At 39.3% G+C, this 25,483-nt stretch overlaps 6 protein-coding genes across 8 annotated transcripts in view; 2 read left to right on the top strand and 4 right to left on the bottom strand.

The window, feature by feature from the left end:
- The window catches only part of LOC134177941 (nucleoprotein TPR-like), a 32,146-nt gene extending 27,053 nt beyond the window's left edge, over positions 1-5,093 (bottom strand). Inside the window, exons 1-4 of the mRNA XM_062644717.1 lie at positions 4,883-5,093; positions 3,521-3,625; positions 3,308-3,381; positions 58-154 (exon numbers count right to left, since the gene is read on the bottom strand). Coding sequence (XP_062500701.1) covers positions 58-154; positions 3,308-3,381; positions 3,521-3,625; positions 4,883-5,093 — 487 coding nt within the window. The remainder of the gene's footprint in view (positions 1-57; positions 155-3,307; positions 3,382-3,520; positions 3,626-4,882) is intronic.
- A 2,051-nt stretch (positions 5,094-7,144) lies between these two features.
- LOC134178210 (protein MTSS 1-like) lies at positions 7,145-10,151 on the top strand. Its single transcript, XM_062645034.1, has 10 exons — positions 7,145-7,267; positions 7,379-7,440; positions 7,519-7,592; positions 7,670-7,754; positions 7,817-7,908; positions 8,572-8,664; positions 8,829-8,869; positions 8,939-9,055; positions 9,119-9,265; positions 9,357-10,151. The coding sequence occupies exons 1-10, from the start codon at positions 7,202-7,204 to the stop codon at positions 9,930-9,932; spliced, it is 1,353 nt and encodes a 450-aa protein (XP_062501018.1). The 5' UTR covers positions 7,145-7,201; the 3' UTR covers positions 9,933-10,151.
- Position 10,152: 1 nt separating this feature from the next.
- LOC134178209 (uncharacterized) lies at positions 10,153-11,869 on the bottom strand. Of its 3 annotated transcripts, none has more exons than XM_062645032.1 (4): positions 11,693-11,869; positions 11,212-11,602; positions 10,974-11,139; positions 10,153-10,833 (listed from the first exon to the last, which is right to left on the bottom strand). In XM_062645032.1, exons 1-4 carry the CDS (start codon positions 11,771-11,773, stop codon positions 10,170-10,172), a joined length of 1,302 nt encoding a protein of 433 aa, XP_062501016.1. In that variant the 5' UTR covers positions 11,774-11,869; the 3' UTR covers positions 10,153-10,169. The 3 variants fall into 3 exon arrangements, with proteins under 3 accessions (XP_062501016.1, XP_062501017.1, XP_062501015.1); XM_062645033.1 differs by having other exon boundaries at positions 10,974-11,187; positions 11,281-11,602; XM_062645031.1 differs by having other exon boundaries at positions 10,974-11,602.
- A 35-nt stretch (positions 11,870-11,904) lies between these two features.
- Positions 11,905-13,367, bottom strand: LOC134178211 (uncharacterized). Its single transcript, XM_062645035.1, has 4 exons — positions 13,269-13,367; positions 12,743-13,172; positions 12,420-12,627; positions 11,905-12,336 (listed from the first exon to the last, which is right to left on the bottom strand). Exons 1-4 carry the CDS (start codon positions 13,359-13,361, stop codon positions 12,099-12,101), a joined length of 969 nt encoding a protein of 322 aa, XP_062501019.1. The 5' UTR covers positions 13,362-13,367; the 3' UTR covers positions 11,905-12,098.
- Positions 13,368-13,395: 28 nt separating this feature from the next.
- Positions 13,396-14,734, top strand: LOC134178208 (glycerol-1-phosphate dehydrogenase [NAD(P)+]-like). Its single transcript, XM_062645030.1, has 2 exons — positions 13,396-13,479; positions 13,544-14,734. Exons 1-2 carry the CDS (start codon positions 13,421-13,423, stop codon positions 14,538-14,540), a joined length of 1,056 nt encoding a protein of 351 aa, XP_062501014.1. The 5' UTR covers positions 13,396-13,420; the 3' UTR covers positions 14,541-14,734.
- A 1,065-nt stretch (positions 14,735-15,799) lies between these two features.
- Positions 15,800-25,376, bottom strand: LOC134178227 (protein arginine N-methyltransferase 7-like). The gene is made up of 18 exons (XM_062645060.1): positions 25,231-25,376; positions 24,218-24,254; positions 23,929-24,078; positions 23,758-23,866; positions 23,568-23,680; positions 22,874-22,969; positions 22,670-22,809; positions 22,331-22,508; positions 19,247-19,307; positions 19,119-19,194; positions 18,412-18,526; positions 18,257-18,349; positions 17,874-17,921; positions 17,699-17,800; positions 17,493-17,643; positions 17,088-17,173; positions 16,584-16,786; positions 15,800-16,191 (listed from the first exon to the last, which is right to left on the bottom strand). Exons 1-18 carry the CDS (start codon positions 25,323-25,325, stop codon positions 15,936-15,938), a joined length of 2,109 nt encoding a protein of 702 aa, XP_062501044.1. The 5' UTR covers positions 25,326-25,376; the 3' UTR covers positions 15,800-15,935.
- Between the last annotated feature and the right edge of the window lie 107 nt (positions 25,377-25,483).

Genomic DNA, 25,483 nt, shown 5'->3' with positions numbered 1-25,483 from the left:
TTACAATTGGATTTGGTTCATTGTGATTGTTGTGTGTTAATTTTCAACAGCAGTAACCATTTAGTCTTGTTATCTCTGTGTTCCTCCGATCAAGTGTTTCCAGTAGCTCTTGCTTCTCGCTCTCAAGTTTTTGTTGGATAATGTGAGATTCTCTCTGTAAATGACAAACAATGGCTGAGAAATAGACAGACAGACGGGCAGACAAACAAATAGACAAACAAACAGTCAAACAGACAAACAAATAGACAAAGACTAAACAAATATGACAAACAGACAGACAGACAGACAGAAAATCAAACAAGGCAGAGTATAAAGACTATTGGCATCAAAGAATTGCCATTCAATTGTAACATTGCAATGCCAATGTACTTCTGAAGAAAATCAGTAATGCCTTGTCAGGACAGACCAAGTGCCTAGACTCGTAGATGTTCTATGGAAAAGGGATCACATGATCCCTTTTAAATGTGATCCCTTTTAACCAATTAGTAGTTAAATATATATTGTATTTAGTTGTTAGTTGTTTTCTCTTGCTTTATTGTCATAGGACAAACGTAGTTAGCCATTTGCTATTGTATCCTAATTCAAATACGGAAAATATATGACAGACAGACAGACAGACAGACAGACAGACAGACAGACAGACAGACACACACACACACACACACACACACACACACACACACGGAGATCTCAAAGCCACCTACAACAATTTCTCAATTGGAGGTGGGAAGAGCTGTTTAATCTGGGAAAACCTTCACACAAGAAAGCATCCTACGGGAGTGAGGAGACAAGAAGAGCGGCTGCCCTGAGGCTAGTCAGATGTGGCGGGTTGTCAAGGGATTCCAAAGTTCTTACCAGTAAAGGCTTAGCGCCTGCTTTGAAGCACACCATCAAAAAAATTAGAAAGCAAACATCCTTCCAGGTCAAAGAATGTTGCCTCCCCTACTGCCCCAGGCAAAGATTCAATCAGTCTGTCCAAGTCCTTGTGGTTTGACGCAATAAAGAGATCTCCTAGGGGGTCAGGTACTGGCCCTTCTGGTTGGCGATTTGAACACTTCAAGGCTCTTGTTGAAACAAATCCACAGCTGACTACCTATTCTCTGCTTGTGGAATTATAGCAAAAGAAGCTTTGCCTTTTGTAGCAGTGAAATTACTTTCATCTTCAAGATTGATCGCCCTTCCTAAAGCAAATGGAGATGTCAGACCCGTTGCCATTGGGGAATGCCTCCTACGTTTAACAGCTCGAGCAATATGCATGCAAATGAAAGAGGAATTTGAAAATTTCTTTTTTCTCCCATACAGCATGGCGTGTCAACTCCAAATGGCACTGAGCTGATTATTCACCATATTGATCTCATCTTACAACAAAACCCAGAGTGGATAGCAATGAAAACTGACATAAAAATGCATTCAATTCTGTTAGCAAACATCGTTTAATGCAGAATTTGTCAGCGTCTTTTCCTGAGCTATCAAGTCATGTTTTCCAGATGTATGGGTCTTCAAGCTTCCTGATTTTCATGCAAGACACATTGTCAGTATTCATTTCATCAGAGGAAGGGGTCCACCAAGGAGATCCCTTGGGCTCTGCTCTTTTCGCTACTGCAATTCACCCAGTTTTGAAGGAATTGCAAAGCGCCATCCTAGGATTCATCTCCTTGCTTATCTGGATGACGTATTCGTATTGGGTTCATCAGAAGATGTTTTGTCTGCATTTCATGATCTCAAGAATAGCTTCTCTGCTCTGTTGCTTGATGTTGCCAATCACAAGAGTGAGATCTTCTGTCCGTCTGCCACTGCTGTTGTTCGTGACACTGTTCAAAATCCTTTCAAGTTCGAAGGTTGCCTCTTCCTAGGAACTCCAACTGGAACATTGTCTTATGTCACTTCTGTTTGTTGTGACATGGCTCAGTCTGGATCCAACTTGTGTAGCCAGCTCTTGAAATTGGATGATGCTCAGGCTGCCAACCTATTGCTACGTAAGTGTCATGTCCCTAAACTGAATAATTTGGCAAGAACTGTTCGTCCTGACCTTCTGGTCCCAGCTACAACTATTCATGATTCACAAACACACTCAACCTTTGTCGTCTTATAGGCTATGATTCACTGCCTAACAACACCTGGCAGCAAATTTCTCTTCCAATCAATATGGAAGGATTTGGCTTGACATCTCTAGCATCTGTTTCTCGTCCTGCATTTGTGGCATTTTGGGCTCATGCAGCTGTCGAATTGCCCTTTTGTTTTCAATCTATATTGCCATCCATCAATAACTTCGTCAAATCATCAGATCTGCCCGTGGTAAGAGCGCAGGTGCCTGGTTGTCTGCCTTACCAACCGATCAAGAGTTCGCACTCTCTACTTACGACTTTCGTTTGGCAACTCTTCTTCATCTGGGGATGCCCATTCCTCTGTCTGATTGGTCTGGATCATGTAACTGTGGCACTCAGCTGGACAACAGTGGTTATCACCTGCTGACCTGCAAAACAGGCAAAGGGCCAGTTTGGTCCAATGACACCATTGCTACTACTTGGGGAGATGGCTTTCAAGACAAACATTCACACTTCAAGCGAGAACCAAGACATCTTCATTCTAGCTTTGATTGTAGAACTGATCTTGTGACGTTTGACTCAGCTTCAGGGACTAATGTCAAATTAGATATTGCACTAGCTCACCCTTGGAGCTCAGATACCTTCCCCAAGTCAGCTGAAATTGATGGAGCAGCAGCCAAGCGGCGAGAAGAAAGCACTCCAGATACAAGAAAGAGAGACTTCCTGGTGGCACGTCTGTTTCCCTGATTCTTTTGGTCTTGGAGCACTACGGAAGATGGGGCGAAGAGGCATGGAAGTTCCTTCAAAAGTTGGCAGAGCAGTCATCAGATGAATTTGGTCGACCCAATCGTCCAGAATTCTTATATTTTTGGAGGAAAAGATTTGCAATCCAACTGCAAAGATGTAATGCCAGCGTCATCAGAAGAAAAGCGTCGGCACTCTGTGCAACTGAAGAATTCTCTAGCAGCACCCAGTTTTTCAGCCATTAGTTGGCTGAAAGCTGGGTAGTAGCATAATTTTTTAGCTGCTATGTGTACACATATGTGTATTTTCATGTAGCTTGCAAACTTTACTTTTTTGCCTTTTACTGATATGTATTATAGTTTGATGTTTGAAATATATGTATTGACAGATAGACAGACAGACAGACAGACAAAGACACTCACAAACAGACAGAAAGACCAACAAACAGATATTCTCCAACATGTAAACTCAAACCTCTATGTAATCAGAGTTAAGAACTGACTGACAAGCTCCTATACCTGCTGCAATGCAGAAGTATCTCTAGCGGTTTCTGTAGCTTCCAGAGTCTTCTGTAGATGAGTTGATTCAGTCACTAAACACCAACACAACTCACTACTAGACATTCCAACAAGAACAACATCTTTCCAATTTTTTGCATGAAACTTGGAGTTTGTGCAAACATTTCCAGTCCAAATCGGACGACTGGAATAAGTAGTGAGATAATATTATACCTTTCAGTGAAAGGTCATGATTCAACTTGTTGTTCTCACGCTGTGCGACATCTAAACGTTGTAAGGTAACCGTCAGGTCTTTCTCCAACTGATGAAACTTTGTTTCTACCAACACAAATATCAATCTAATATTACAACTTTAATTTATTTAATTAATTAATTATTTAGTTAATTATATATTTATTTATTTAATTAATTAATTATTTAGTTAATTATATATTTATTTATTTATTTATTTAATTATTTAGTTAATTATATATATATTTATTTAATTAATTATTTATTTAATTATATATATATATATATATATATTTATTTATTTAATTAATTATTTAGTTAATTATATATTTATTTATTTATTTGTTAGTCAAGGAGTTAACAAGAAACAGACACAGACGTGTATGAATGGATACCCTAACTGCCTACACTACAGACTGCTGATCTACTTGACCACAACACAAACAAAAATAACAAGTGGGGTCTTTACCCCATCTGGGCGCCCACCAACCTGGCAGGTGAGCCCAGTAGGGTACATGTTTCTGTGTGGTCCACACATGATCAATGACTAGCCAATTCGATATAGATTGCAGGCATTAGGGTGGCCACAAACATGGGGACTAGTGGTTAGCGACAATGGCTACCACTCCATGGTTTGGGGATTCAAAACCCAGTGACGACAGCAAATTATGAAACTTGTCTGTCTTTCTCTCTCGTGTTTCTCTAGCTTTATCCATAAGACTATGACTATGACGCATTTCAGTCGCTGGGGAGTTTCTGTGGTCTGGCGAAAGGTCCGTTGACGATGACATTCAGTGCTTTCCTGGTAGTCATTGATATCCACAAGGCGTGCTGTCCAGATGGGGGTAAAGACCCCACTTGCCCATTATGGAAGGACATAACGACACAATAATAACATGCTGAGAAGTTGGCAAAGTACAGCTACTTGCAAGTGGAGATAAGCCACATGTGGCATTGTCGAACACTGGTGGTTCCGGTGATCTTGGGAGCTTTGGGCACAGTGCACGCAGGTATTGCACGGTGGCTGGACATTATTCCAGGTCATCACAACCTGCAGCACTTACAGAAAACAGTGCTTCTGGAATCTACTCGGATCCTTCGTAAAGTCATGTCTTCTTTCTAGACAGCCGTGATGGTCTAAGTACTTCTGAAGCAGGGTTTGCTTCCGGTACTTGTAATAGACTTTACAAACCAGGCTGATCTGGTTGAGCACGACAATAATGACGACAAACATAGAAAAACGGTGCTGCCTAAGTCAAACTTTAAAATTCAATAAATAATTCCATTTCTATCCGAATTAAACCAATAGTTGCCATTCATCGTATCCACATCTTTGCTTCTCACCTGACGTCAAAACAAGACGTTCTCTTTCCGATTTCGCCTCATCGACCGTCAAACAGAGGTGCTGCACTTTCCTCTCGTAAACAGAGATAAATCGCTGAAGTAGAACGCTGAATCCGTGTTTCTCCAATAGACTAGCTACAAGAGCAGCTTCCTCCGCAGTTGCGGCGCCAGCATCGACTAGAGCAGCGTTCACGTTTACTTCTTCCGCCATACTAGAGCTCGAGTATCCCGTATATTCTTAACGTATCCCGTATGTAAACACATAGTTTGCAACAGATGTTGTGTGTCGTACAGAATCAACTTGTTTGCACTACGTATCAATCACTCAGCCAGTAGACTACAATTATTACTAACAGTAAACAAATCATTACTGTTAAATAATTTAATTAAATAATACATTTACTTAATTAGTTAAATACTTTAATTAAATAATACATTTACTTAATTAGTTAAATACGTTAATTAAATAATATATTTACTTAATTAGTTAAATACTTTAATTAAATAATACATTTACTTAATTAGTTAAATACTTTAATTAAATAATATATTTACTTAATTAGTTAAATAATTTAATTAAATAATACATTTACTTAATTAGTTAAATACTTTAATTAAATAATACATTTACTTAATTAGTTAAATACTTTAATTAAATAATATATTTACTTAATTAGTTAAATACTTTAATTAAATAATACATTTACTTAATTAGTTAAATACTTTAATTAAATAATATATTTACTTAATTAGTTAAATAATTTAATTAAATAATACATTTACTTAATTAGTTAAATACTTTAATTAAATAATACATTTACTTAATTAGTTAAATACTTTAATTAAATAATACATTTACTTAATTAGTTAAATAATTTAATTAAATAATACATTTACTTAATTAGTTAAATACTTTAATTAAATAATACATTTACTTAATTAGTTAAATACTTTAATTAAATAATACATTTACTTAATTAGTTAAATAATTTAATTAAATAATACATTTACTTAATTAGTTAAATACTTTAATTAAATAATATATTTACTTAATTAGTTAAATAATTTAATTAAATAATACATTTACTTAATTAGTTAAATACTTTAATTAAATAATACATTTACTTAATTAGTTAAATACTTTAATTAAATAATACATTTACTTAATTAGTTAAATAATTTAATTAAATAATACATTTACTTAATTAGTTAAATACTTTAATTAAATAATACATTTACTTAATTAGTTAAATACTTTAATTAAATAATATATTTACTTAATTAGTTAAATAATTTAATTAAATAATACATTTACTTAATTAGTTAAATACTTTAATTAAATAATATATTTACTTAATTAGTTGAATAATTTAATTAAATAATACATTTACTTAATTAGTTGAATAATTTAATTAAATAATACTTTTACTTAATTAGTTAAATCACTAATTTTAGTATCATGCTTTACATTTAATTACTTTAATTAATCAATTTAAATAATTAAGTTTGCAAATATGACATTTAATTAAAACAAATAATCTAATGTCGAGTTGCTTGCTTTTATTATTAGTTAATTAATTAGCACTTTGGTTAGCAGTTTAGCCCCTTAATTTTGCGTAGCCAGACTACGTACCGCCGCGTCACGTGAATTAATTAAATTAACTAAATATAATAAAATAAATTAATTAAACTACGCTTGGCAATTAACTAAATAAAATAAAATAATTAAATTAACTAAATAAAATTAAATAAATTAATTAAATTAACTAAATAAAATAAAATAATTAATTAAATTAACTAAATAAAATAAAATAATATAATAAATTAAATTAAATTGAATTAATTAATTACTTCAGCTCAGACATAACGCGGCGGTTGGGTCTGGCTACACGCGACTACTAGACCCAGCGCGACCCAGAGCTACACTACATATGTCCTTCAAACTGGCAGACCAGAGAGCGCGCGCTAAAGTTTGCGCGCTGCGTGCCTCTCTTGTCTGGAAGTTCGAGGCTCTCACATATCTCTGACACATAGAATACCAGGATATATACGGCTCTGACACATACGTTGTAATGACCGTATGAGATACGCCCATGCTATGAATGTATGATGATGTCTACACATGAACCACTTCATTAATTTTGTCCGGACAAATTATTCAACAAAAAATTCATCGCCCTACAATCAATTAAGCTCTACGTATTGACTAGTAATCACACACCTATATTATGCATTTTACAGACTGCCCACTGCGCACGCGCGTCTTACTAATTCCAGCAAGAAGCGGAACTTCCACCGAAACGGCCGTGCCAAAGCATTATGGACGAAGCGATGAGCTTATCGAGCGTGGGTTCGCTATTCCAAGCTCTCTTCTCCGATCTCAGGGTGAGAACCGAATGTTTGTTGTTGCTGCTGGAGCTCGCACGTCATCGAGCTTCTTCGCGTTATATTCCTCTTCATCACACACACTCACTTACCGTCATTATCTGCACACAGGGAAGCAAACTATTATTTGAAGACATTGTTGCGAAAGCAGAGCGACTGTCGAGATCGATCGAGTGAGCAAACGGTCGCGAAATTTCGTCGCTTCGTCGCGTCGACTGAATGGAGTTTTTTTCTTCGCGTTTTTTCTGCAGGTCTGCAGCCGTTGCGAGTCATGTCTTTCTCGATTCGTTTCAGAAGGTGGCCGATGCTGCCATATCTGCAAAAGGTAGAAGAGAGGACGTCTATGTTTGGTGTTTAGGTGTTGTAGATGAGATTTATGTGTTGATCATGTGTTGTGGTGAGGTGCTACGAGAGAGTTGGGCACGGCGCTTACTAAGATGTGTATGAGACATAGAGCTTTGGAAGTGAAGGCAGCAGATATATCGAGGTGATGAGATGGGATGGGATTGTTTGGTTTCTGTATCAGTCATGCGGTGTGTGTTGTTGTAGAATGTTGAATAGTGCACTGGCGCAGCCTCTGACGACACTGATAAGAGAATGGGACAGAACGACAAGAACTTTGGAGGCTGATCACGAACGAGGTGTGTGTGTGTGTGTGTGTGTGTGTGTGTGTGTGTGTGTGTGTGTGTGTGTGTGTGTGTGTGTGTGTGTGTGTGTGTGTGTGTGTGTGTGTGTGTGTATACTAATTAGATATTAAAATACATCTCTCACCTGTAGGATATGAGATTTTGAAAACATTATAATATTTCAACATCTAGAAACTAGAACTATCAAGTGAAACCTCTCAGCTGTACAAACAGGCACCCCAGTGCTGTCAGGAACTACTGTATAGTAAAGTTATGAATATGATGATCAGACTTGAGTCAATGTATGTGGCATTTTTAGACTTTGCACATTTATTTTGAAATGTTGACACCCATTATTAGTGGGACAGCAATATTGTCTGTTTGTTTTGTACTCAAAATAATAATAAAATTTTTTTATAAATAATATGGTGCATGTGATATATATTTATAGTTTTATATTGTGTGTTATAATTTATGGTAATTTTGTTTGGCTGGCTTCTACTCTAGCACCAAACATGTCCTGTCAAGCAGTCAGATGATGTTCTTTCAAGTTTGTGATGTTACTAGCTGTAGTAATTGAATGGAGAACTAACCCCCCATTTACTCTCCACAATATCTACATTTACATGGCTGTTAGATGTTGTAGTTGTATTATTGTTTACATCTGTTGTTATGTAGAGAGCAGAAAAGCTGTCAAGTCAGCAAAGCGTGCAGCTCAAGATACGATCAAACGAGTTAAGGAAACCGACAAGTTGGAACGAAAAGGAAAGGGTGAGTGGTTTGTAGGTGTGAGCAATAGGTGTGAGCGTGTTTGCTTGTTTGCTCAAACTATTAACAAGAAAATGACGATGTCACCGTCTGTGAGTTGAACATGTTGTACATACATACACATGTTGTATCGCAGTGAAAACTGTACTGCGTCTTTGGTTTTCCAGGCAGTGTAGAAATGCAGGGTAAAATGGAGGAGTCAATGAAGGTAGTCCAAGTCTATTGTTTGGTCACTGTAAATGTTTGTTTGTACTGATGATGATTGTTGTGTGCTCAGGCTGCCAGTGAGAGTTACCAGCATGTAGAAGAGGTGGAACGATTCTGGATGCGAAAACTGCTTATCGAACAGAGAAGTCGCTATTGTAAATTCGTTCAATGTTTCAAGCCTGTGGCGGTTAGCGAGTGTACTTCTGTGTGTTTACACTTCTATTGCTGATTTGCTGATTCTTTTGTGAAGGAGAGTGAGGTTGCTTTGTTGGAGGAGGCCACCCATGTCAATACCATTCTTTCTGATACCCTTCAGCTTGTTGTAAATCCGCATGTTCTTCCGGGCAGTAGTGAGGAGCTTATTGCTGATTTGAAGGTGGCAGATCCTGTCAATCTGGTATGACTATACTGTACAGTAAAATTATAACTTGGACTGTTTGGTATTTTGTTATAATAATTATTGTTTAATAATGTTATGTGTTGTGTAGAGTGGATCTCCAGCACCCAGTCGACGTTCACGTGCAGCGACGGATGGTAACAATTCTGATTCTGGAAGGCGTCCATCATCTGTCAGTTCGGGCCTATCCGACTTATCCAATTATACAAATGGCAGTTTGGTTACTCCTACGTCACCAACTTCAATACCTCCAGATGAGTATCCACCGCCTCCTTTACCACCGAGTGTACCTCATTATAGTGGCAATATTGAGCAAACACAGACATTGCCTCCACCTCCTCCACCACAACAGAACAATCCTCCTCCTTTGCCACCTCCTAATGTACCAAAATCTGTTGAACCACACAGAGCTGCTTCTCCTCAACGACTTTCTTCTCCTCAACGACTTCCTTCTCCTCGACTACCTTCACAATCGTCTGTTCCGTCTCACCAATATGAGCGCCAGCCTTCTCCACTCGTTCCAAAAAGAGAACAGCCTGACGCAGTTCAAACAGATCGAACAGATTCTGATGATGATGAGGGAGGTGAAAGCAGCTTCCTTGCTGCATTAAAGAAAGCCAAATTGAAGAAAGCTGCAACAAGTGATCGTTCAGGACCAAACGTTTGAATAGTCAGCAAAGAACTTATTTTGTATGTACGTGTCATGTACTTGTTTTAATTCATCATTGTTACTGTATCTTATTACAGTAGTACTAACATAGACTTGGGATATGATAATTGGTTGCTAGAATCTAACGTACAAACATCTGGTGCGTTTGTCTATGCATTTTCTGTTGCTTATTGTCACAAGAATTTTCTAATAATTTGTACTAACTACTTGTAACAAGTGTGTAAGACTCTATTGCTACTTCATTCGTGGATTGATTGGCTCGTATGTGTCATAGTCCAAGGATTCACTTTCTTCAAGTGAGTGACTGATCAATTTCCTATCAACATGGCGGTCAGTGCTTGTTTCATAATTCTCCTCCTCACTCTCTTCATCACTATCACTATTGAAGTAACCGTGTACGTTACCTTTCATTGTTGTGTATTTGTCGAGATCCTTTGTTGCAAATGGAGAGACTGCGACTGGTGGTTGTAATGTGATACGTGGAACAAGCTCGTGAGGACTGTCATAGTATACTTCACTGTTGTCATCCGCACTGGTACCGCTTGAAGATTGCTGCTGAGTAGGAAGAGATACTGACTCTTGTTGATCAGTTGTGAGTGAGAGTAAGTGAAGTTCGTCTGGGTTTTGCTGCAAATGAGTTGAACTTGCAATTGGTCCCCAGGCTGAGACGCTGTCTTGGTGTTCATTGTCGAGATGTTGGTTTTCAGATGAAAGTTGTCTCGTTGCAATAACAGGAGCTCGACGAGGTGGAACTGATGGGACGATGTCGGGTCCAACTGGCTTTATGGGAACGTCAGATGATTGTAAAGGACGAAACGATCTGGCATGTATATAGGCATACAGCGTCTCTCCTTGAGACGTAAAAAACTGAAACGTTCCTACACCAGTTGATGAACGTCTGCAATAACAAAAAGATTATGGACATTCGGGATTCAATTGTTTACAAATTTACATGCTGAATTAAGCTGTAAGACAAGTTGGTAGACAAAACTAGACATGCAGTCTGTGCAGATCAGGTAACCTGAAATTTGTGCTTACCTTCCTGATTCCATTACTAGAACGCTGCCTTTGTCTTTGACAGGCAGGAGAACAAAACTTCTGATGTGACTTAATTTCCATTCTACTTGTATCTGTCCACTGGTCGTATTCATCAACACGAGCTCGTCATCACTGGTGATATCGAGCAAGTAGTCGCCATGAAGTCCTGCCAATGCAGACGAGTCTGTTTGCGATATCGTGACAGCAAATGGCTCTGAAAAACGGCAAGCATACATACCATGTTCATTGTTCATTATCTCAATTTCATTTTCTGTTAGAACTCGAGATACTGCGCGCGATACTGTACCTGTCGGTTCTGCTGCTTTCATTTCCTCTCCTGTCGGATGCAAATAAACGTTTGAGAAGAGTGAAATTGTTAATCGAGATTGCCAGTCTCGCAGCTCTGCGTCTGAGGAAACTCCGCACGCTAACGAATGATTGGAGAATGCAATTTCAAATGCATACTTTTGCGATTTGGAAAAGAGATCGTCGACTGCCAACGCCTCCTTCAGACTAAACGTTTGGCAGCCTTTCCCTTTCATAGCACGCTCTTCGTTGTCGTAATGATCAATACGAATATAACCCGACATCGTGTCTTTTCGTAAATACACCCACCGTTTCTTCCATTTCTACAGGAAAGAAACCAAACGTTTTCGCATGCTAATTAGTGCATGCATGCGGCGACCAACAAGTATCTAGAGATGGAGTATTGACTTTACTTTTAAGCCTGTCTTGTCGGCACCTTTTCCTTTATGTTTGAGAAACACGTAAGCTGCTTTCAAAGTCTCCGAGTGAGACATGCTCCTAGACGACTCAACTGCTCACGTGAACATGTGAATTTCTCCCACACGGTCCATGCATCTGTGAGCTCAATCTTGCTAAAAAATTTTAATGTGACCCACGCAAGCAAATGCGGATCCCTAACCTGCCGTGTGGTCATCCGCCTTCGGGTCGGTAAGTTAATTAATCAAATACGTTATATAGAATGATCAATGTGGCATCTAGTGCGATCTTTACAGCGCGAACCGCAAAAAATGTCTACAGATATTTCTAACTAATACAGAGTTGTGTGTCTGTCCTAGCTATCTACTCTGTCACGATTTGGGTGCAGTTTGTTTAATTAACTTAGAAACTGTCGTATATCTCGTTAATCACCTCGTCATACAAATCAGGGGCGTCGCCGCTAGGAGGAGGAATCGATTGTGGCAATAGTTGATCTTTGCATGTCTCTTCTAATGATTGACGTTGTGCAGTCCGTTGCTGCTGTGCTACAAGTTTATGTGTTTTTCTGTTTAGTTTAGTGAATGCGCAGTCTGCTCGTTTCGTCAGGAAACGAAACGTTCCCAGTCCCGTGGACGATCGTCTGTAGTTTGCAAAACAAATCAAATGCAATCATTATCTGTAGATCTGCTACAATGTTACAATTATATTTCCTTTTGTTCTTACCGTCCGGTAGTAATAACAAGTGTGTTGCCGCCAAGAGACTTGAAATTTCTAATATGTGTCAGATCCCATTCAATACCAGCTTGAGTAGGGTATAAGGGCGATAGCACAAGTCTTGAGTTGTCGACAATCAACAAAATGTAATTTCCATGTAGTTTCAAAGTATTGGAACATTCGGTTGGTTCAATGGTAACGCGAAATATTTCTGAATCTATCAACATCAAATACAAATAAACATCTATCTTCAAATTAGGTGAGTATTGTACTGTACTGTACTGTACCGTACCGTATTGTACTGTACTGGGAGAAGTTCATGCATGTTGTACCTTGTGTTTCTTTCATTAGTGTGCAAACTGCTGCTTTGCATCTGTACATGTCCGTGTCATCTTGTAGTTTGGTGGTAACAGGTCGAGTGTGATCATCCATATCATCCGATCCTCTTTGCAGAACACGTTGCTGTCTGACTATGCGAGACGATACAAATGATGCAATAGACGCCTGCCACTCACACGTGTCCGTCTCATTGCTAGTACCGCAGAGTAAACTGTGACAGCGTGTGTGAGTTGCACTATACTTGATCTCAAAAACGTCTTTGTTCATCATGTGAAAACCTTTTGTAACCTCACATACACCAACGAGTGAAATGACCTCCTTGCTTTTGCTCTCGTTGACGTCTTCCACCTTTTCAAAATGTTCCAGTCGTGCAACTCCTCTACTAGACTGCTTTCTCAGCACAACCCATCGTTTTGTCCACTCCTAAAATACATAATATAAAACGAGCTTTCTTCAAGATCAACTTGTAGTGGTCAACATGTGATCGCATGATCAAGTCGCATGTAGTCGTCTCTCTACCTCACATGTCTTTGAGGCTCCGTCATACAAACGTTTCCACTTGAGATAAAGAGAACCAGACTTCACAACATCAGAGTGACCGCTGTCTGACATAACAGAAGCTCACGTGAGAAAGTGACTGGTACTGTACGTACGGGTCAGATCCAGAGAAAATGGAGGTTACGCAGTCAGTATCTAGAGAAAGAAAGCACACCAACATCACATCTAGCAGGTTTTTAGCTCATTCACATTCTTACATATTAATAAGGTCTAAACATATACCGTCTACGCTTCAGATTCGGACGAGGTTGTGCCCGCGGTATCGGGAAGGAACTGAGCCGTTTTCTAGTGTGCAGTATGGAGATACCGTGGAACCTTACGAAGGCTCTCTTGCAAGCAGAACCTGTACACGTCGTCATGGTAGACACACTAGAAGAAAATATTATTGAAAAACAAGTCAAAGCAGCTCCAGCTTGCGATTGTGTGGTCGGTATAGGCGGTGGACAGGCTATAGATCTTGCCAAGTTTTTTGCATGGAAACTCTCAGTTCGACTTGTCACCATTCCAACTGTCATCAGTGTGGACGCGTTTGTTACGGCAGCAGCAGCTATTCGACGAGACCACAAGATTGTCTATGTTGGAGCTACAAGTCCCGACCCTCTGGTCATCGACTATGACCTTATCAGAACAGCACCAGCCGAACTAAACATTGCAGGTGTGGGTGACTTACTTTCCATACACACAGCGACATATGACTGGGAGATAGCTGAGAGATATAAACACAGTGAGTTCCCATTCTCACAAGAATCTGTAGCAAAAGCAAGAAGCATTCTCAAATCACACATTCTAGACAAAGAATGTGAAATCAAAAGCTTGAGTGATGAAGGACTGCAGACTATTATCGATGGTTACATTGAAATCAACACAATCTGTCTACCAGCTGGTCATTATCGAGTCGAAGAAGGATCTGAACATTACATCTTTTATGAACTGGAATCACGATTACAGCGGTCATTTGTTCATGGCCACATTGTAGGTCTTGGAGTCTATCTGATGAGCAAACTGCAGAACAATGAGTCTGATGCCATTCTAACGTTTATGAACAACGTGGGTTTACGATATCAGCCGAAGCAGATGGAATTGACAAAAGCTGATGTCATACATTCACTAAAGAACTTACAGCAATTCATACAAGCTCAAAAGGATCTTTGGTTTACAGTGATAAACGTTGAAGAAATCACAGACGAATGGATTGCAACAGCCATTGCCAAACTCGAGTTTAATCATGATTGACTTGATAACCATAGTATGCAACCCAATAACATATCCGTATTTCTCCCCTCCCCAACAAGTTACAGTTACACATCATCATAACATTAGTTGTCCTTCAACTCCAAGTAAATATAATATTTTTTAAATCTAGTGACTTCATTAGTTTTATGGCATGTAAACATCGTGCAATGTTTGACATGCTTAGTCTTCCACCTTGCAGGTGCGTCGATCGTCTAATTCTGTGACTTCATGAATGCATACAACAATACAATAATTAACTAACAACTAATAATCAAATCTGGCCGTGCGGAAAACGGGCCAGTGAGCTACTAGGATGTAATGGCTGGCAACAGAACCGAGAGCTCAAACCTAACCACCCTTGGAATCCCGCAACCCCTGCGCGCATAAAATTGCTTTGCTTTTCGTGCTACTACTACTAAATGCTCCAATTAATTCATATTATTTCATTTTAGGTTGATCCTGATGCAATATCATATACAATGTAGTCTATATGGAAATCATTGCCATAGCTAGACATACCATAAGGATTGATGATGATGATATGGTATACTAAAATATATACTAATTTTAGTATACACGTATCATACAGTATATGGTATACTAAAATACAGACATGGGCATAATTATGGAGCCCCCCTGAGCATATGATTTAGATTTAAAAATTATTGGACTTTCTCAGACACTGCAAGTACATGCATCTACAGTGACAGCTGCACTGTTTAGTAAACTAAAACAAGTCATAATGGTGAGGTAATGGCTCTGATTGTGCCATCTGCATGTGACATCTGAGATTGGAAGTGATGTGTGACCTGTTTAGATACCTGACTGCTTCTTGCTGTCAGTTGAACGAGTAAATTTGAAAGTTAATAATCAAAATCATTTTCAAAAGTTTCTAAACAATAAAATGACTTTAGAAGACATACTCAAAGATTTAAATAGAGACTATACGTTTGAGTTTACTTACATATTGTTAGTCTATTCTCATCTGCTCTTGTGACGTCAAAACATGAACGGTTTGGACATGGTAATGCATAACGGCGGTGGAGGTTAGTCTGGTCATTCTCTTAATCTTTTTGTTGCTACAGGCTGTCAAAGCTTCCAATCAGAACAATATAAATACCCAAATAGCATGATTTCATGTAGAATCAGCGGGTCAGCATGTATATTCATAAACCTGCAACGTTCTGTTGATTTCCATGCCTCAGCTGATATGGGGGTGGCTCCATAACTATGCCCATGTCAGTATATACTAATTTTAGTACATGCATCATATATGGTATAGTATATTATAGTATAGTATATTTATTACATTACAAGATGTGCCGCTACAACTTCAATGTCTCAAATTTGTGCTAAACACCAGGCAGCTAAGCAAGCATCAAATTCAACAAGTTCTTACAGATTTAAAACTTTAAATTTCAAACTTCCTGTTTGAACGTCAAACTCTGTGTGCACGTGAAGCCCCGTATTTTGTCTTGATGTCATTTGTGTATCAATGTGAGGAAGAAAGAAAGAGACCGCTTGTTTGGAGTGTCTGTTCCATGTCAGTGTCTGGCCATGGGCTGCAGTACCTTCCAGTCCAGTTGAGATCATTGTTAATTCATCGAGTTGGTACTCCATCCAATAGACGAGGCCATGGCACACCCCTTTACTGGAATTTTTGTAAATATAAAAATATTTTGCTCACATTTATGGAATAGCACGTGTCTGTAAATCAAAACTGTTGTCTGTCTGTCTGTTTGTCTGTGTGTCTGTCTGTCTTGTGTCTGTCTGTCTGTCTGTCTGTCTATCTGTCTGCTCTCTGAATGTCTGCTGTCTGTCTGTCTGTCTGTCAATTTCATTTATTGAACACAAACTCTACGTTACATTTCTAACACTGTCTGTCTGTCCGTCTGTCTGTCCGTCTGTCTGTCCGTCCGTCTGTCTGCTGTCTTGTTATTCTATTGATCAATCTACAAGTCTTTCAATCTAGTTATCTCTATCTGTGTGAGAACAATATTGTTTCTGTCACTTTGACTGTCAACGCAAACAACATGTACAAACCTTATAAATGGCATTTTAACAGAGCTTGTCAAATTCTCATCAGGAACAATTCTTGTGAAATCAAATTCCAAGATGTCTGCTGGTGCTGATAAAGGAATGCCTGGATACTCCCACAGAGCATGAGAGTCGGGTTCAGACATGTGAAGAGGTTGACACCAAGATGCAGCAGTCTTGTCATGTGGTGTGCCAGCCGGTGGACATGCCTACATCCAACAAAATCAAGGGCAGAACAAAAGGCCAGTGGTGTAGCTACGGGATTTCAGTGGGGTTCACTGAACCCCAACTCTTTAGGGCGTGGTCATATTTTAGAATTGCATTGGTCGCATCTGTTGCTTCTGTCCACTTGATCAGCAATCCGGATGATTGTCTTTATTTGGACTGAACAATCTTTCTAATTGAAGTCCAAGCTACTTCAATACATCATTAATATCAATTTAACTCCCCCAAATTTAGGCCTGGCTACACCACTGGAAAGGCAGTTATTCTACTGTCCACATACTGTACCTCAGTGTATTTATCAAACAGTGACAGATTGAATCCTTCAACGCAACCGACTGGACTTCTCAACTTCCAGAGATCCCGAAATTGAACTGTCACAAACAGGATAACAAACAGAGCAATGAGTTAATAAAGTCAATGGATCCAACAAATGTGTTTATTATTAGACAATGCGTTGACAGACGTGCTAGATAGCATGTACACTCTCTTGCATATTCGAATTGCAGAACATATCATCGACTGACACACACACACACACACACACACACACACACACACACACACACACACAAACACACAAACAAATAAACAACCAAATGCAAACAAGCAAAAATACAGAGTATAATAGTAAACAGATTGCTATACAAAAAAACACATCAACATTGAAGCCATTAATTACACTTGCCAAACCTGCAATTGCCCTGATGCTCCCTCGGTGTGGCATAATCTTCACATCCTCACTCAGCCATTCATCTACATGTGTTCTAGCATACCAGAAAAACAAAAGATGCCACGGCAAGATGCTGGCAGTGAAATATGGCTCTCCCATCAACAAGTCAAACTGACAATCAAAATAGCAGTATAAAACTAAAACAATGTGAAACATGTTGTAAAACCTTATTTTTTCCAACAAAAAATTCAAAGTCCTTGACAGCTACTTTCATTGCCTTCTTTGGCAAGACAAGAATTTGATCAGTCATGTTGTTTGTTTCAACAAGCTGCAGGTTTAAAGAGACTATTGTAAATTGACTGCATTTAGTCACCACGGGTGATAACATCGAGATGGCAAACCTGTCGAGTTATCTGGTGTGACTTACTCACTTCCTCTGAACACACAACCTAACAACAAAACCTAACATGAAATGGACAAAACCTGAAGCTCGTAGATGTGTGTGTGTGTGTGTGTGTGTGTGTGTGTGTGTGTGTGTGTGTGTGTGTGTGTGTGTGTGTGTGTGTGTGTGTGTGTGTGTGTGTGTGTGTGTGTGTGTGTGTGTGTGTGTGTGTGTGTGTGTGTGTGTGTGTGTGTGTGTGTGTGTGTGTGTGTGGTGTCCATCCACCCATGCATAATGTACAATGCAACATGACAACAACTGCAGGTCAACAACAACAACCACAACTTAGATTTCATTACTGTTAACGCTCAGAACAAACCACACATATCAACACGTCTGCACCTTTTCAATTCCTAAAGAAACAGCAAGAAAAGGTAGCAGTGAGCCATCACTAATGGACAAACACGTCGAGACACAACTTGATTGTGACAGAATCTATAATGTGTGCAGAAAACGTAGCCTTAAACTGTCATTCTAAAGCTATAAAAACAACTAACATTTCGAAGAGCCACTTCATACTTCGCTGTCCGGCCAGAGTCGTTCAACATCGAAAAACGTGAACAGCTCCACATCAAATGGGCACTACACGTGCACACTGGACGAACAACAGCACTAGCAAACAACAATGCCATCAAGCCTCACTGCCACCAAAATTACAAACATTAAATTTCCACAAAACAAAGTATCTTAACAATACATATAATTAGTAGTAATTAATGAAAAACCATTGTTGCAATTTGTAATATAATTTAAAATATAATCAAACTAATTGACTCCAATTGAGTGATGACAACATCACAACACATCAATTTCTGGTCAGTTATTTGTTCACATTTTGTATCAAGTTAGCACCTGTCTCCCTTAATGGGCATGAGAATAATCAAGAAGACAGATCGTGTAAGCTCCACCCCTTTGTCATCTCTTCATGTGTGTTTAAAATTTCTGACAGTAAAATATAATTGCCACCAACATGACATCCAATGCAAACAATGGCTAGTATACAAACACTGAAGCTGTTCGATAAAAACATAAAAATTAATTAAAACATAAATAAACATACTAGTTTGATTGCATTGTAAACTACAGTTCATTGTGATAATTACAATCAATAGTTCTAGAGCATTCGGCGAGGTTTATAATCAAATGATCTAATAAACTACACGTATGGACTACACATTTGGTTATCAAATTTTCAACAACTTACCTTTCTTCTGCTGTCTTTGACACATTGAACCACATGCTGTAGTCATCATGAGCGCCATTAACTGCGAACGTGTTTCCTAGATGAGAAATATTGTAGAGATAAAGAAAAAACAAGGTTTTCATAGAAACCTTGCTCTACGGTCACAGCTGGTTCTAAATGTTGAATAGCCTGCAGCCAGTGATCCCGCCACTACAAAAGATGTTTGTGAATAATCAATATAGAGGTCTGTCTGTCTGTCTGTCTGTCTGTCTGTCTGTCAATACATATATTTAAAATTTCAACACTATTACATTCAAAAAAGTTCCGGCGACCCTTACGGCCGCTTACTACGTAGGACGATTAAATAACTGTACGCTATAAGCAGTACAACTGTTCTTGCTAAAAGAAAGTCTACATAGTTTTCTTGAGAGCACTTGTGCGTTGCATCTCTGAAGGCTAACGGACAGGCAGCGTCTCCAGTATGTCTTGAACTTGCCACTGTTTGGGTGTCCATCTTCATCTACAGATAATAGGGACAGATGATGTAGAAATTGGTGGGCTTTCCATCCCCAGCGGCCGTAATGCTAAAAAACCAGAGGGATACAATTGGATGCATTTCCCATAGCATCAATCTCTTTGCTGTATTTTTCTGTCTTCTGTGACTCTCTTTTGGCAGCAGCGGCTCCATCCACCTTAGAGGCTTGTAAGATGATGTCCTCATTCCAGGGGTGGGCAAGAGATATGTCCAGCTCGATATCATATCCAAATTGGGCATCAAATGCTATGATATCAGGACGAGAATTGCTTCCTTTGTAAAGGTTTCTGGGTTCTCTTCTGTGTGTTATGTTTAGGTCTTGTAAACTATCACACCACACATTTGCTACTGATTCGTGAGACCAGATGGGTCTGCCTCCAGTTTTACAGATTAGAAGGTGATAGCCTTCTCTGTCATTGATCTTGCTACACTTGCATCTTTCAATTGCTGAAGACATAGGCATGCTGCAGCCCAATCTCAACCGAGTTGCTAGTCGGAAGTTAGCGGGTTTTAGTGCAAACTTGGGAGAGGTTGGGACAGCTTCAAGCCAAGATCCAGCAGCTTTGCCCTGCAACGATCTGAGTCTAGCAGCCTGTCGAAGTGAATTTGTATTTCCTAGTAGTTCGGATGTGATGGTGTTAAAGTGGTTCTGCGACAGTTTCTTTTGAAGGCCTTTTGTATTGCTAAGGAGGTCTTCCAAGGACTTGCTGTGTGGTAATGATTGCTCCAGCTTGAATCCTAGTGATTCTGGGGTTGCATCTTGTCTATTCTCCACGAGTAGATCAACCAAATCTTGAACATCTTCGAAGGATTTAGGGAGTTGTACGAGGCTGTGCGCCAATGAAGAAACAAACACAATGCTAGACAGGGATTCTGCAGGTGACATGCCAAACCCACCATGTTGAATGGGCAATGTAGCTTGTGTCCATTGGTCGTTTTCTAGATCAGAACATTTAATGAGATGTTTAAATGATGATTGCGACAGGTTGTCGTGAATTCGTGCGGCAGACTTCATCAGACTAGGTGCAACTGTCCTTCCTAGATGATTGATGCATGGAATATGGCAGTACCGTAGCAGTAGCATCAAACTCTGGGTGTCTTCTAAGGCTAGGAGTTGGCTACAGAGATCTTCACCTCCTTTGGCAAATTTGGAGCAGGCAGCTTCATCATACCTTGGTTGGCCTATTGGGGTTCCAAGAATAGTCGTACCAAGCACTGAGACTCGAACTTCGCCAGGAATGTCTTCACAATGACGGCCATTGGTGAACAGCTCACATTTCTTAGTGGCAATTGATAGACCAATCTGTGGCAGGCTACACTTCAAATCGTCGAAGGCTGATGAGACATATTGTATAGGCCCAAGGAGAAAAACATCATCCAAATAGGCCAGGACTCGGGTTGTAGGGTGTGACTCTTGGAGATCCACTAGTAGCGGGTGACTGGCAGCAGAGAATAACATAGGACCCAGAGGGTCTCCTTGGTGGACGCCTTCTTGGGAGGACAATACATGTGGTTGTTCCCCATAGCAGAAAATAAGAGGGTTACATCTCGAGTACATCTGAAATACGTGTTGGTAAACATCAGGGAAAGACTTGGCAACTTGAGGCATGAGAGAAGCACGCTCCAATGAGTTGAATGCGTTCTTAATGTCAGTTTTCAAGAGGACCCAGTCAGGATTTGACTCCAAAAGCAAGCTCACATGATGTATCAGAAGCTCTGTGCCCCCTTTGACAGCCACTCCATGTTGTATTGGCTGGAAATGCGAATTGAATGACTCCTTCTTTTGGATGCATATCACCTTAGCTGTCAAGCGCCGTAGACATTCTCCAATGGCAATGGGTCTTACATTTCCATTTTCCTTTGGTGAAGCTATGAGTCTTGAACTCGATATGACCACATGTATGGCTGGGGGTATCTTTCCCTGAGCAATAAGGTCACAGACAGAAAACAGACCTTCTGCAGTGGTGCTCTTGCTCACCAGTGCTTTCAAGTGTTCATATTTCCACCCCGAGGGGCCACAGCCAGAACTCTTTGGTGTGTTTCGCAGTGTTTTGAAAAATTCGAGTCGAGACAGTGATAGGGATTGAAAGGCCTCGCATGATGTGGGCACATTCTTTTCTCTTGGCGGGTGTTTTGCAGCTAGTCTCTCGGCAACCTCAGCTGTAGCAGGGGCAAGTCCAGGACTGACCAACAGCTTTGCGGCTCGAGATAACTCTCCTTGCTTGATTAATATCAATGCTGCTCTTTGACGAATCTCAGCGTCATGGCTGGCTCTGAGAGGACCAGCTGTCAGCTTCTTGTCGAAGAGCAGTTGATCCCATCAAATTGCAAGAAAGTCTGGAAAGCCGATCAAGCTTGACCAACCGCTGAAGGGCCACCTCTCGTATGTCGGAGTACCATAATAGGGAGGAGAAAAAGGAGCTTCCATCCCAATTCATCAGAGGAGTCATTCAAAATTCTTTTGAAGGCGTTTGTCTGTCTGTCTGTCTGTCTGTCTACTGTCTGTCTGTCTGTCTGTTTGTCAAAATGGCACTACATTTCATGAGCGTTGATAACAATATCAAATGCAGTGTGCAACTATATATACTAATAATACCAAACATCCGACTTTTACCATCACCCTCTCTGTCTCCTTCTAATGGAGTACTTCTCAATTTATGCCAAATAGTTCTCAGGTAGTCAGCAATTTGATGTCTACCTGTTTTTTTGTTGTCCTTGCCCATGCAGGTGCAGTGCTGAGACTAATCTTGTTCTCCATATCAAACATCACATCCCACCACATAATCAAGGCATTTCCACGGCCAGTTTCCGTACACGCAAATGAAACGCTACAAAAGTTGTTCAGCAAGATTTTGTCAGATGACGTAAAATCAAATCTAAACAAGGCAAAGATTGTAATTAGCAATCAACTTCACATTTTCATATTTCCTATGGTAGAAAGCAGACAGATTGATGAGCAGATAAACAGACAAACAGACAAACAAGTGATCAGATACAAATAATGACTACAGTAAATGGTGTTTGTGTCTAATCTCACTCAAAGACTGGTATTGGACGTGACAGTAGTTTAACTCCATCCGAAGGTAGTTCTGATACGTGCAAGTCTTGCAGAGACTGAGAGCCAACACATTTCAACATACGATCAGTCAAATGAATTCTGCCATATTGTGAGAACACCTACAAAGGTGATGTGATCAATCTGTCATGTAAAAAATGAAATGAGAAATGCACACAGTGACACCTTTTCTTTGTTGAGCTTGTGACAACTTGCTATGATTTCACTTTCTACCAGTTGGACATACACTTGACATAGAGAAGGAACTACAATACAGTCAGGCTGAAACACAATAAAAACAATCTAATAATAAAGTGCTACAAAATGTTTGCATACATTGCAATGTAACTGTTGGTTTCTTTGCCCGTCCATCCATCTGTCCGTCCGTCCGTCCATCTGTCTGTCTGTCTGTCTGTCTCACTAGTATATATTTCATAACTTGAACCAATACACGGGAATAAGCTAACAGAAAAATCTAGTGACCCAGCAGGGTCATACAAACTAACATCCTGCACATGATGCCAGTCTTTCTGTTTTATGTCTAATTACGCTAGCATTGCAATGCTGTAGTGTAATAGAGAAATAGCGTCTCCCGACATGTCTTCAATTGGCTACAGTTGTTTCTTCCATTTTCGTCTGTGGAGAGTTGAGATAGATGATGCAGATATTGTCTGTCTGCCTGTCTGTCTGTCTGTCTGTCTGTCTGTATGTATGTATGTATGTATGTTCATCTGTCTATGTATCTATCGCTTCTCTTAATTAATCAAACTATTAATTTATACACAAAGCTATTTATTATCTTAATCTATGACAATTCACATTTATTCACATCTCTTAAAATCATGCAACTAATAATATTTACCTCAACCATAACGTTTACCTCAACTAGATTTTCAAGTGCATGCTTTAGAGTTGACAAAACTCCTTCTCCAATTAATTCAGTATCAAACAGTTCGGACACTAGCACATTGGCCTTCGACTGAAGATCACCATCTACACACATGGACATTGCTATGAGTTACAGACAACCTCTATTGTTATAATTATGGCTACATAATAAGACTAATCACCTGGTCCAACTGTTATTTCAGTTGATCGCTTGCTAATCACACTGATCTTCTCATCCAACTTATTTTCCTTGATTATTTTCTTAGCTATATTAGCCATTGGTTGGAACACCTACAATAAGATTGTACTCCACAAGTACTGTAAAGATACTCAAGTCTCAACTTGTTGTCTACCTCACATGCAGACACTTGATCAGCACCACACTTTGCTGCCATCATTGCCAAAAGTCCTGTACCTGTTCCGATGTCTAACACGTGAACTTTTTGTCCACTGCTTTGCACACGATTGACAGCCAGTCTAATGGCATCGTAATACTTCTCATTCTGAGCACACATGACGGTTATTATCTCATTAATAAGACTAACATAATGTTCTGCTATTAAATGTTACTCAATAAATATTATTTGTTAAATGTTTATCTGCTGTTAAATGTTAGTTAGATGATAAACAGTTTTGACTCACTCTCTCAGCATCATGAAGCATGTCTCCATACTGTGACCTGTAATACCAATACGTTTTCAGATTCTTTTGACACTATCTTTCACTTCATTAAACTATTCAATTGCATTTGAAGACATACGTCTCTCAATACATGGTCATACCCATTTATTAAATACATAAATAATGGAAAGCAGCTACCTACCCCTGAACTCCATGAGTAACAATTCTGTGGTAATATATCTAACACAAACACACACACACACACACACACACACACACACACACACACACACACACACACGTTACGGCTAACTACAGAAAATACTACAGATAAATACAGTAATACTTCTATGATCTGTTTCTGTTACTCTAAATTTTTCCATAACGGTTTTATAATTCGATGGAGCATGTTCTTTTTCTTTTGGTATGTGTAGTTCATTAGCTAACGAGTTGATATCAATTAGCCTTCTAGATAAACCTCTAGAGCCAACAACTAAATTAAAAAGTCAGCTCTGCAGTTATAGTTTGAGGTGCCACTAGCTTGCCATATTGCGTATTTTTCTTTCTATATGTTAAATCCAATTTGCTCTCATCACATACTGTCAGTTAATAGAACCCTTCGTAACTTGTTATTCCACGTAATCATGTCTGGGCGCTGTGATGTTTGTAAAAATGTTTGATAGAAATAAAACAGTACGACAAGGCAGATGGACAAAAATTTTGAGCTAACATCTAGGCTGTTCTTACACATTGAAGATTATCTTTAGAACAACATTGTGCCATACATCTAATATAGCATATCCTCTCTTCAGTAGCACAGAACAATTATTAAGCAAGGTCTGATGTTTATGACAGAAGAGACAACTAGACCACAAGTCAATCAGCTTTGAGAGTCACATTAGCATTTCTATTGTATTGGAGGGATTTATCTCTGCATCAAACTACTGCATGTGTCTTTCATTATGTCAGACAGATATATACCTATTTATATGATATTATTAATTAATGCAGCAAATTTCATTAGAAACTTGTACTTTGCAATGTCATCTGCAAATGCTTGGTCATCATCCTTGCGCGCCACCCATTCAATAGAGCCTGTTACTGGATTTGGCTTGAACACGAACATCATCAACCGACCGTACAGCAACCAGCATACAACAAGCAAGACCGCGTGTAGAACACACCCACATAATACCCACTCGCGCTACAATACAATAAAAAACACGCATGCGTACATCGTACAAAATGTGATTGGTCAACCATTGACATAACGTTGCTTTCCAGTAA

Source organism: Corticium candelabrum, chromosome 4 (assembly GCF_963422355.1).
Source record: "Corticium candelabrum chromosome 4, ooCorCand1.1, whole genome shotgun sequence".
Taxonomy (NCBI): domain Eukaryota; kingdom Metazoa; phylum Porifera; class Homoscleromorpha; order Homosclerophorida; family Plakinidae; genus Corticium; species Corticium candelabrum.
This window is presented reverse-complemented; position numbering and strand designations above follow the sequence as displayed.